Below are 13,617 nucleotides of genomic sequence, written 5' to 3' on the forward strand. Positions count from 1 at the left end.
AGCATTTGTTTTGAAATGTTTTGCATTTCTGTTTATAGTTTTTCAATCAGCATATTTATTGATATGTCATAGTTCTAAAAACATACAGTATTTTGAATATATAGCAGTTTCATGTTGCTGTGTCAGCCTTTTCCCTGTAACTGTTTTGCTCTTGCCTTCTATTTTTAATCATCTGTCACCTCTGTCATAAGACTCTGCTGAAATTCCCTTTCTGCTTAGTAGACTGTATGCATATGCAAGGAACCTTATTTGAAAAGTGCAGATGGTTAAAAAAGAATAAGCTGTATCCAGTACATTGCCTTTTTTCCTCCTATATATTTCAAATAAAGAGAAACTAATAATTATCTCTTTTTGTGTCAATTAATTGGTTTTTCTAATTTTCATATTGGTAGCTTATGGTTATGTGTTGTAAAATTCTGAATTTTGAAATACAGTAGTAATAATTATAGTTTTTGAGCATGATTTGTTCTAAAATGTGCTCGTATATCAAAGCAGTTTCATCATAAGAAATAATAAAAATGTAGATGGTTTGTTCTACCAAAAATATTCACATAAAAATGGTTAAAACAAAATGTACAGTGAAAAATGCAAAACAAATTAACCTGCCTTTAACTTTTGAAAACAATCAGGGCTAATAATGGAAGAATTGTTGGCCCACTGGAATCTTTTTTTTTTTTTTTTTTTTTGTTTTTGTTTGTTTGTTCAACTTTAAAAAGGAGCCTATCTAATTGCAGTTGCTTTTGCCTCCTTTTGAAGAATTTACAGAAATCTGGTATTGGATTATCATTAAGTAAATTCATCATTGCCACAGTCCCATTGGGATGGGCTTTACAAAATATTTCGTTCTTTTCCTCATTTTCTTATGTTGTTTCAAGTGGGGAATTCCTCTAACTTGTCCTCCTTTTCCTCCCTTTTTGCTATTACTCATGATGCAGGTCCATCACTTATTGGTAGTTAGTTGCTGAGCATGTTCCTGTATCATACTCTTGAATGTCGTTCTCATTCACCTTCATTCTCATGGTCTTACCCAAAGACACAGTTAATTGATGTCTTCTGTTCATGAGTAAAGCCCTCAAATTTATGTCCAACAAGGCAATCAGACCACAGTTTTTTTAAATAGAATAGAAGACTTATCCAGGCTTTATTGGTGATCTAAAGACCTGGAGAATGAGTAGGAGCTTTATCCATAACCAACAAGAAGACTAAGTGGCACATTCCTTTCTAAAACATATTTTTTATTGCAGGTCGAAGACTTCATTGGTCCTTTCAACATTAAAAGTATGAATGACCCAGGCTTTGCTGTTGAACCTCTGTATAATATTTTTTGTCGATTAGCGGCTCTGTATTTCTTGAAGGCCTGTAGGTTCTCAGAATGTGCTGGAGCTTGATTTTGAAATCCCCATTTTCAAGAAAGTGAGGTAGTTTTGCATGGGCTTTGCATTCTGCCCTGGTATAATGTAGGCCTATTTTAACGTCATTTGAAAAAGAAAAAAAAAAGTTGTATCTCACATTTGAAAATTTATTGGGGCCAAAAGCTTCTGAAATCTAAGTGAAAGCTTAACTTTAACATCCAGGCTTGTAGTTTGTTTTTGCGTCACAAAACTATGGATGTTACTTCTCTGAAAGGTATCAAACAATCTTTTGTTTGCCTTGAAGCTTTCTTTGTTTTCTAATAATGTACCTGATATTTTACTGATAAGATCGGTGTACTAGGCCTATGCTTCTTGTAGATAAAAACTTCTTGGTCACCTTTCTGAACCACTTGCTAGTTGTTGTTGTTGTTGTTTTTTTTTTTTTTGTTGTTGTTGTTTTTTTGTTTATCTGCGTTAGAAGTAATTTTTCTACATCTTCCAGGATATGTGGCTGTTGCTTTTATACTCTTATGACACCTTTTTCTGTGTCTAGCTCCCATATTCTTTCTTCGATATTAAATTTTATTTAATATTTGTCAACATAGACTTGTTATGAAACCTTGTAACTTTGACTATTCATATACCTCACTCATGCTTCTTAAAAGAAGCTTTAACTCCCTCTATATTCATCTTCAAACTTTTTTTGTTATTATTAGCGTTGTGTCTTAGAAAATGTTTTCAATATATTTTTCTAGGTTATTCGGAAAGGCTGGATGTGTATTCATAGCTTAGGTATAATGAAAGGAGGTTCTAGGGATTATTGGTTTGTTCTAACATCAGAACTGCTTACGTGGTATAAAGATGAAGAGGTCTGTCCTTTTTGTATAAATATTTAATTTCAGCAATTATATTTGTGAAATTTGTTTAAATTTAGATTTAAGCTTTAAAATTATTTATAGTGTGTTAAATGTTGATTTTTAAAGGAGAAAGAACGAAAGTACATGCTTCCTTTAGATGGTCTGAAAATTAAAGATATTGAAGCTGGATTTATGTCTCGTAGGCATACTTTTGCATTATTTAACCCTGACAGTAGGTAAGATAGCATGGAACTTTCTTCTAATTTTGTACTTTAAAAATATGCTTCTTTTGGCTGATGTTACATTCTCTGATCATACTATGTAACTGAAAATTTGAAAAGCAGAGCTATTTCAAATTATTAATAGCACGTTGAAATTTATAATTTTCAGCTTATATATCATAAATGTTCTTAATAATCACATAACAAAAGAAAATGTACATAACAATTTTTTTTTTTTTTTTTTAAATTTGTGCATACAGGCTTTCCTTTAAGGCATATCATAGCAGATGCGAATTCCATTTTCAAAATGGCAAGTGTACAGTAGAGAGTATTTTGTGTTTTAGAAATAAAGTATTTATACAGTATTACTATGCATTGTGCATTTCAAAGGCAGTCTGTTTCATAATCCACCAAACCATCTGAGTCCACTATATTATCAATAGTTCTAAGATACTGGTGGCCAAATGTAGAGGAAAAGGACCTGGATGGGCAAGTATTTTCTTACTGAAACAGCTGTAAAAGTAAGAGTTTGTGCATTGCCAACAAAATCCACTAATTACATTAGCAATGAATTGGAACATTTCACTGTATTCCACAACCATTCATGTGAAGGACGTAGTGACAGAGATTGCAACTAAAACTATATATAATTTCCTAATGCTGCAACATTTAAAACCAGTTGATTATGTCAAGTGATATGGATTTTCTAATAATACAAGAAAAGTTACAAAATAACAGTTTTTCTACCTATGTAATATTCATTGATAAAGTATGTTTCGTTTGCTAGGTATCATTGCTATAGTCAGATAATTCATGCAGAAAATTTTCATCATGCTTCATACAGTCCTTAAAAATAAAAGGCCGTGGGTTTTTTTGGAAATGATTTTTTAACCTTAAAAGTCCCTAATTTCCCAGAAAATTTTCATCAGGGTTCGTACAGTCCTTAAAAATACTTAAAATTCCATAGGTTTTTTTGGAAATTATTTTTGGTTCGTGAAAGTCCCTAATTTCCCTCAAAAACAGTAAAAAGACCTTAATTCCCCTAAACACCAGCAAAAGGTCCTTAATTTTACTTATCTGATATTTCTGTCCATCTTATTACGACTGCCATTTTGAGTGTGAATTGACATTTTGGAGGAATATGTTTTTTGGCAATTCATTGACGAATATGTATTTGATTGGTTAACATTTGAATTCTTTCCTGCTTTTTAATTTAAATAGTGGATACTCGAGTTTTAGAAGCACAAGGCCATGCTTCCATTGAAACATAAGCATTTCAAAGTAATTCTTTTTTTACAAATGAAGAATTCATGAAATATTACATCAAAAAATAGTATAATTTACAAACATATTAATACTGATAAATATCATAAAAATGATAATAAATTAAAATTATATTTAAAAAATAACATTAAAATAAAACATTTTTCTTTTCTGCTGCCATATTTTAAAGTGACATTAGTTTTTATTTTGGTGACTTAAAAAATATTTTGATTCTGAAAAATAAATGTGATAATAAATGCTAAAGCACAGTTTCTGCAGCACTTCTTGGAAAAAAACAAAAATGCTAATGTAATTATTTTTAAATTAATTTCATTTTTTATTATTATTAATGTTAAGAGTTTTCTCATGTTATTGTTTCAGAATATTTAAATATATATCAGTTTTCTCTTGAAAATTCATTTTACCCTTCTCTTTTCTCAATTTTCCTCCCTTCAAAAATGTTCTGGCTTTTTGCTTTTACAGAGTTGGTAGGGATAATTTTTCTTTCAAATTTTAGACCTTTTGCCTTGAAAGGTCTAAAGGCAAGATTTACATGTTATTATTTTGAAGACAAGATTTATAGACCTAATGTTTTCAGAAAAATGTGATGAATTACATTTTGGAGAATTTTTGGAAGAACAGTGAAAAAATTATATGAATTTTCTCCTTTTGATCCTAGATTCTCACTTAATACATTTATTTACCCTTTATTTTGTTATCTTTCCACCAGGCATAAGCATTTTATTGAAGCAAAGAAATTAAACACCGGCAATGAATTAAAAGATGCATCATGTGTTTCAGTGCACCATACATACCTCAGTGCCTGCTCTAAATTGTGTTGCTTTATGCTTCACTAAATTGTGAAAATTCTGTCACACTGGCTCCACACTGATCTTGATCTTATATCATTTCATATTTATTTTCAATACTCATATTATTTAAGAAATAAAATTAGCAATTTCATCTGTACATTCTAAGTAATTATATAGAATAACAAAAATCTTTAATTAAATTTGAAAATTCTAAAGTGAAGAGGAAATTCATTGAGAAAGAAATTGATTTTATAAAGAGAGAGAAAATTATACTTCAAAGGAGCATTGTTGACATGTTAAAAAATGTTAGGAGTAAATAGGTTTAAGGTTAGGAGTACATGTTAAAAATGAAAAATAATGTTAGGAGATGAAGCAAAAACTAATGGAAACATTGATTTGTTTATTGAAAGAATTAGAAGAAGAAAATCAGTGGAAATTAGTTAAAATATCTGAAACATTTTCAAGTAAAAAAGACTCATATAATTTACTGTTTGTTTTTGCTACAAAACATAAATTTTTTGTAGCTTTTAATGTATAATTATGCTAATATAATTTCAGAATCATCATCATGTATAATTATGCTAATATAATTTCAGTAATCATAATATATACATAAATTATAACTGCTGTAAAATGTTCTTGGTGTTTTTTAATGAATATTTTTTTAGAAATAAAAAAAATTGTAATTATAACCATGTAAAAGAGTATCTAGCTATGTAATTTAATTACTGTCAAAAGTCTTTAATCCAGACTCGTCGGGACTTCGGCGATTCCGGATTATAGATCATCAGTTTAAATCTGGTAAGATGGCATGGAGAAATTATAAAATTAAAAATATGAAACCGTAATTTATGAAATAAAGAGCAATTATGATCTAAAAGGTATCAAAATTTACAAAAGAAGCTTAATATTTATTTCTTTCAACGCGCGCATGCGTAAAGCATATATTACGCATAGTTCGAAATTAGAAAATTGCAACCAAAAAACTATTTGATGTGTAACCGTGATATTTATAATGACGAGGAATTTGATTTAAATCATATCAAAGACGGAGTACATCGAGATGAAATACTACATTTAGTAAGGAATTATAAGCCGAATAAAATAAAAACATCTGCCCTGGAGTAAGGATAGTGCTGACAGATCAACTTCGAGTTCATTGCGTGCCACAACCTACCCCCCCCCCACACACACACACAGCTGTGTGAAATTGATAAACAGATTCCAGAGTGGTTAGAGAAACAAAGTATATGCCTTTATCCATTTTTTGCAGCAATTCCACTTTTGTTTGATGGGCATCGAAACATGCTTTCGCTTTGTAGATCCTTTGGCAGCTCCAGAATCAGAAATTCTTTTTGACATAATCGAAAGTTCAAGCTTACTTTTATAAAATTGCTCTAACTGTCTGCAAAATATAATAAGCCGGATCCAATTAGAAGATTAAGGAACAACACAATCTGCAATATTAACTGAAATAGATAATTTTAGCTTAGCTTATACTGTCCGTTATACATTAAACGCGCATGTGTAAACGTAATGCGTATGTGTAAAGGTGTTATGCACGTGCGCAGAAAGTTTGTAGCTTTGAGGTCCGGATTAAAGACTTTTTGACTGTATTTGTAACTGACTGCTCACCCTTAGTTCTCTTTTCTTTAATCCTTATTGCATATTCAAGATGCAGCACAAAAATTTATTCCTTACAGATAATGCTTTTAGTGTCAGTAATATTAATTCCAGACTCAGTATAAATATAATATACATCGGTCATTAGAGAAATTACAATAAAATAAATTTTTAATTTTATAAATTAGATTGCAAAATTTTCCATTATAATTTTTACCAAGGCTTTCATTTTAAGGAACATTTGCTTTGTTAGCAAGTTACAATTATTTCATTTAATTTTATAAATTTTTTAATTTCCATTTTAGTTTATCTTTGGAGTGTGTAATATTATCGATAAAATTTACATTATTTACATTATTACATTATTAAAATTACATTAGGATATTTAAAGCTTATATTTACTTTTTTCCCCTCCCTTTAAACTTAAAATCATTTTTTGTTTCAGTTCTATAACAACTTTTAAAAGTATCTTTCACATTTTAGGAATGTATTTAAGGACAATAAACAGTTGGAGCTATCATGTGAGAGTCAAGAGGAAGTTGACAGTTGGAAAGCATCATTTTTAAGGGCTGGTGTATATCCAGAAAGGTCGTCAAATCAGAATGGCGAGATTGAAGAAAATGATAGTACAACCTCAATGGATCCTCAATTAGAACGTCAAGTTGAAACTATCCGAAATTTAGTTGAATCCTACATGAAGATAATAACAAAAACTTTTAGAGATCTTGTTCCAAAATTTATAATGCATTTAACAATAAATAATGTAAGTGTGCATGTTTAATACAGACCGTTTTATGTCTCTTTTTTTTTTTTTGTTGTTGTTGTTGTTGTTGTTGTTGTTGTTGTTGTTTGTTAAGCTCTTTTTCTTTTGTAACTAGTAAACCTGAACTTTTCAAAAATTTATTTAAAAAAAAAATATTGTGGAAACAGTGGCGTAGCGAGCATAACTGGCGCCCGGGGCAAGATACCTTTTTTTCGCTCCCTCCCCAAAAAAACACTTACGGTAATATAATGTATAGAATATATTCATAATAAGAAAATAATACAAATAATAATAAAATGCTGAATCTGCAATAAAATACTCTAAAATATATTCAGAATAGCCATTACCTAACTGCACTAGCATTGGATTCGGAAATGTATCTGTGTCAGCAGAAAAATCAGACATACGATGATCTAAAATTAGTTAAAAAGGTATTATTTATTTGACATATTTATATAATTGTTTTTAAAAAAGTACAAATTTTAAACATTAAAAAGTTTAATATATATTGTAGATAAGTAGATATATTTATTAATAATAATTTAATATTGTAATACATTAATATAATTAATTAATATGTATACATTTTTCTTGTCAGTCTATCATTTGAAATTTTTCTCTTTCCACATTTAAAAATGCCAGATGACTTAGGGGATCTTGTCCCATCGCTGATTGTAAATATGTCCAAATTTATTTTAATTTGCTGAACGAACGTTCATAGCTAGCATTTGATAATGAAATAGTAAGGAGTAGTTGAAGTGCTACTCTAGGCTTGGAAAAACATTTTATCCATAGATCTGTAATGGAGTTTTAGGTTCAGTTTCTTTTCTACTGCGGAATAACATCTTGCGGTCATATTCACTTTTCAAAACAATTAGGGGATATTGTGAGTTCGGTAGGAAATAACCATATAATCGCATAGACTCCAACTACTACGGATTCTCCGTAGTTTCTACGGAAATTCATGAAAAACTACGAGCTACGAAAAGTATGGAAAAAACTACGGATTTTACAGAAACAAGAGCAGGAGAACCAGTACGCAAAACGGAACCAACTAATTCATCCGATGATTGGCTGAATACTCGTGTTATCATATATCACGTGTTGAGTGCGTTCCTAGTTTTGAAGAATTAGCCAATCGTAGATCAGTAACTCCAACCGTTAACGACTTATCAATAGTTCCACCCAATTGTCTGTCTCCCAGGTTCCTCGCTGATGCGTGTTTAGGCTGCATTCGGCTGCATTGTGTAGTTTACGGCAAGAGCTTAGCGTGTGTCTTGTGAACTGTGAATCAGGTGAAAGATTTTTAATCGTAATGCTGCCTCGAACGAAGAAGCCAAAATTATCAAAGCAGAAGTTTAAAGATTCATATTCTTCAGAATTTCCATGCATTAAAGCGTCCGAAATTTCTGTGAATCACGCACACTGCAGTGTATGCAACAAAGACTTCTCAGTTGCTCATGGCGGAAAAGATGACTGTAAACGGCATGTGTTTTCTCAAAAGCATATAGAACTTGGCACCGTAAAATCTAAAGAAATAACAAATTTCTTAATAAAAGATGATGAAACAGATCCTATAAAAGCCGAATGCTATTTTGTTCGTTTTTTAATTGAACATAATCTACCGCTTTCTGTTTCGGATCATTCCAAAGAGCTTTTCAAAGCAATGTTTCCGGATTCTGCCATAGCAAAAAAATTTAGCTGCGGTCATACCAAAACTGCTGCTATTGTGAAAACGCTTGCAGAAAATACTGTTGCTGATATTATAAAATCAGTGTGCAGTACATCATTTTCTCTAAGTACTGATGGAAGTAATGATAACAAACTGTACCCATTGGTTATAACATACTACAGTAAAGAAAAGGGAGTGATAATTACTTCATTGATTTCTATTTTAGAATGCACAAATAATACAGGAGAAGGTATTTTTAATTGTATAAATGAAAACTTTAAAAACAAAGGTTTAGAATGGAAAAATTGCTTATCATTTTCTTCAGATAATGCTAGTAATATGATTGGAAAGTTTAAAGGTGTAGCATCATTTATCAAAATGCATCAACCAAGTATAATCACCCGAGGTTGTCCGTGCCACCTCTTGCATATAGCTGCAAAAAAAGCTACTGAAAAATTAATTGGCTCAGAAATTGAAATGTTGATAATAGATATATATTTTTACTTGGAGAAAAGTTCGAAACGGAAGCATAGCTTCAAAGTTGCTCAACAAATTTTGGGACAGAATGCAAAATCTCATAAAATTTTGAAATATTGCAGTACGAGATGGTTGTCTCTCTTAGAATCTATAACAAGGATTTTGGAACAGTGGGATGCTGTGATAAATTTTTTTGGAGATAAACCAGATAACAGTGAGAATGAAGGAAAGAGATTGCAAAACATTAAAAAAATTTTACAGTCACCAACCACCAAATTGTACTTGTTATTTTTGAAAAATACTTTGCCTTTGTTTATAACAGTAAATATTAATTTGCAACAACAAGCTCCTTATATACATAAATTGAGAAGAGAACTTTTTGAACTTTTAATGAATTTATTTGTTAGATTCGTAAAACCATCAGTAATTTCTAAAGAAAATGAAGATGTTACTCTAACGTCTATTCCATTTCAGAAGTATAGTAAACAAAAAGAAAATGAAAATTTAGTGATTGGTGCGGAAACAAGACTATATTTAAAAAATGCCAAGTTGAATGAAAGTGAAGTGAAATCATTTTTCAATTCTGTGCGAGCTTTTTTTGTAACTGCATGTTCATATATAATTGATAAATTTCCACTGAGTGATCCATTTCTAAAACATGCTGAAGTTGCTGACATCAACTTGAGAACTGAAGTCTCATTTTCATCTGTTCTTTACTTGATGAATACTTTTCCATCCATTATTGATGAAAAATGTCTTAATCAAGTAGAAATTGAATTTTCCATGTATCAAGTAGATGATTTGAAAGAAATTGTAGATTTGCGTATTGATATAGCATGGGGAGAAATTGCCAAATTAAAAAATATGAATGGGTGTATTAAATACAAAGTATTGCCTTCTGTAATGCTTTCTGTCTTAATAATACCTCATTCAAATGCAGCTTGCGAAAGAATTTTTTCTATTGTTATAAAAAATCAGACGGAATTTCGACCAAATTTAGGTCTTAAAACTCTTGAAGCAGTTTTGATTGAAAAAATAAATATGCAGGCAAATGAAGAACTGTGTTATAAAAAAAACATTCTCAAAATCAGAACTTAAGCTTGCTAAGCATGCTACATATAAATCTTTGCATTCATAAATTATGCGTATTTTGTTTAATACTTATATGTATCATTCTTGGTTATTTAAATTTTATTTCCCTGTAGAAATCATATCCAGAATAAAGATATGATTTTTTCTATGATTAGTAGTGATTTGAAGTACTTTTTATTAGTGAATGCTTGAGGAGTTAAAAGAAAATTTCTAATTAAATGTGCATATAATTTACAAGGTATATTTTTAATTATTCAGTTTTATATGTATATGGATTTTAAATGTAATAAAATTGATTACAATTAATTATTAATTTAAAATTAATGAATGGTTAATTACAACATACGCTACGCGCACATTTTCAAAGTTGTAAAAATGTCGTTTGCGCGTTGTCTACTGACAAGGTTTGCTGAAGGTTGGAGTCTATGTAATCGACAACCTTTTTAACAAATAAAGGAAATATATAACGTTTATACGATTTTAAACGATTATAAAGGAAAACTATAACGTTTACAAGATGGGAATATGCAAATTTAGTCTGTGACGTCGAAAACACTGTATTTTAGATAAGGAGCGACCTGCAGCATACCTTTTGTAGTAGGAGATTAAAAACAATTTTATTGTTGAATGCTTTGAAGCAGTGAATATATAATGTCTCAGCCTGATGACTTAGTTAATCGGTAGCCAGGAAGGCTATCAGTCGTTTACAGCAGAGTCAAACGCAATCCATTGTAGTGAAGCATTAGTAGTTTCCCAAAATATCATTTCCAGACTATGGAATCGGTTTCTGGAAACTGGATATGTTTGAGAAATTCAAGACAGGGTCGTGTTATCATTTTAAAATAAAAAAGGTGGAGCTATACATGCATTTTGTTTAAAAAAATAAATATATATCTCTATTATAGAGAAATAAAGTGGTCAGAAAGAACGTTTTGTATGCGATGATATTTGGTTGATGTACCTCAAACATTTTATTACCCATTCTATCAGACACATCAAGAAAATAAGTAATTAATCATATTACAATACTTATTAATTTTAAATATATTTTCCAGAAATCGATCAAAATAAAAACTTAAATTTTCCGGAAAATCTTGTTTGGATTTTGTTTGGCGAAAATCTTGTTTGGATTTGACGCCCCTCTGCAAGCGGTGCTCGGGGCATCATACACCCCCTTGCCCTCCTCTCGCTATGCCACTGTGTGGAAAACACATCTAAAATATGCAACTTATATTTTGTGCTAATACTTTATTTCTGATTGGGATAGGTTCAAAACTTTCAAGTATTCTAACTAAGGTAGTTTTCAGATTTTTTGTTTTAATATTTTTTTATACCTTGTTTATTATCTTCATAAACAGGAAATTTAAGCTCCAAAGAATTGTTTCCCCATTAGTGCCCCAGCAAGACTATGAAGCTTAACATTTTGGTTTAGTTTGGAAACTTAGCAAATGCGATGGAGGGTGTGTTCATGGTTTTTTACATATGAAATGTAAATATGGGCCTTTTTCTCTTAGAAACAGATCACTTAGTTTGGAAATCATCATTTAGATAGAAACCTGAAACGATGAGTATCTCAAGGTAGTCAAATGTAAGGCTAATTGCTTCCCATAGTATAATTTCAAAAATCTGGAACCAATTTTCAAGTATGGGAACAGTTAGTCATATTGTTAGTCAAAATAATCTGTCATTACTGTATTTGGAGACCATTTTTCATAACGACTGGCATGAGGAAATCTCGGTGTGTAAATATATTTTATAGTTGGTTTGTAATCCCTAAGTAGTTACTAATACTCAAACAATATCCATAATAGTTTTGCTTGTTGATACAAACCCTCATTTTATTAATCTAAATACTAACAGAATCTCTGTCAGAGATGTGTTTGATGCAGCTATTCTCATGATTTTTGACTGCACCACAGAAATAGTGTCTTTCATAGATATACAGCGTGAGGTGACTTGTTCCAGGTCATCTGCAAATTTCGTGTGAAGAAAACAAGGAACATACCAGCTTACACTGCATATGCCACCTTATATCTGGGATCACTTAAAGATCTTATTCTATGTGGAATGCCAGCAATTCTGAAAACTGTTACTTTGCTTGACGATGGGTAGTAAATTAAAAATCACATGCTTCATGAAATGCAGCACTCCCTAGACTAGATGATAAATGATCTAGTAATTTAATATGATAATAGGGAAAATTTTTAAGGTATAGTTTCTTTTATTGAGATAAGTTTGAAATAAAAAGTAGCTATTTACTAATACTCCAAATATATTTTATATCCACAATTCTTTATGAATAAAGAATACCAATGGCAATTTACAGTCTATACTTTCATAGCACACTTTAATAAACTTGCCCATTAGAAGCCAGTTTTTAGTTGCTTTCGTAATTTATAATACCAATGGCAATACCAATCATGAAAATGTTGAGTGCTGTCAATGAAAAATATTTCTTTTTTTAGTTTTAATAAACTGGACATTGGAAATTTTATTTTGTTACATAATTTTTTACAACTTTTGGTTTATAGGTATTATTTTCCTTCTTTTTCAGACTAAGAATTTTATTTATACTGACCTCCTAGCAAATTTATATGCTTCATGTGATCAGGTATGTGTAATATTTAAAGCCAGTTTTGGTATTTATTTACGTATTCCATTTAAAAAATACTTCAAATTTTTAAGTAGGCTTTCTCTTACATTTCTTAATTTCATCAAAAAAGGCAACTCTTATGGAAGAATCTGCTGAAGAATCTCGTAAAAGGGAAGATATTTTAAGATTATATCAAGCTTGCAAGGAAGCATTGTATATTATTAGTGATGTATCCATGAAAACATCTTACCAGCCTTTACCACCACCTGTTAAAGATGATTGGGTGCCTCCTGATTCTCCTGGGTATGATGCGATTCCTCTTTTATCTGATAAAGATTACTTAATGTGGTGGTCCCAGACTCAAATTGCATGCTTACTGAATACACTATCTGAAAGCAGCTGGTGATATCAATTTTTCTTTATTTTTTTAAACCAAGATATGAAAGTTTATTTTAACAAAACAATTTTTTAACTAAATTTTAAATTTTATTTATTAAATGCTTATCAAAGATACATAAACAGTAATAATGATGATGTGAAGAAAAAATTCCAATTTATATTTATTTTCTGACTGAAATCTAAAGAAGTGTATCTGCAAGAAATTCTATCAGTTACACTTTGTAATTTTACAAATATTGATAGCTAAATATCGCATTTTCAGATTAACATTTATTTCAATTAATTCCGCTATATTGAAGTAACCACTAAATAAATTACATTTAACATAAACTATAAATAAACAAATTAAGAAAACTTTTAAGTGGGATAAATTTGGAGAATAACTAATAACAACCAATTATCTTTATCTTTCTTTTATTTATTAAATTTTTCTTTGACACCTATAGAAAAAATACATATGTTTGTATGTAAATAATTATAAACTTCTGTACTT

General features: G+C 30.1%; 1 protein-coding gene across 4 annotated transcripts in view; it reads left to right on the forward strand.

The window, feature by feature from the left end:
- Positions 1–13,617, forward strand: part of LOC118195146 (dynamin-like) — a 120,567-nt gene that overhangs the window by 71,079 nt on the left and 35,871 nt on the right. For all 4 annotated transcript variants that reach the window (XM_085806694.1, XM_085806695.1, XM_085806693.1 and 1 more), the window contains 5 exons: positions 2,108–2,221; positions 2,336–2,445; positions 6,612–6,891; positions 12,687–12,743; positions 12,856–13,028. In XM_085806694.1, coding sequence (XP_085662820.1) covers positions 2,108–2,221; positions 2,336–2,445; positions 6,612–6,891; positions 12,687–12,743; positions 12,856–13,028 — 734 coding nt within the window. The remainder of the gene's footprint in view (positions 1–2,107; positions 2,222–2,335; positions 2,446–6,611; positions 6,892–12,686; positions 12,744–12,855; positions 13,029–13,617) is intronic.

The sequence above is a fragment of the Stegodyphus dumicola genome, chromosome 12 (assembly GCF_044657685.1).
Source record: "Stegodyphus dumicola isolate Sdum_Otavi_A_Nest chromosome 12, ASM4465768v1".
Taxonomy (NCBI): Eukaryota; Metazoa; Arthropoda; class Arachnida; order Araneae; family Eresidae; genus Stegodyphus; species Stegodyphus dumicola.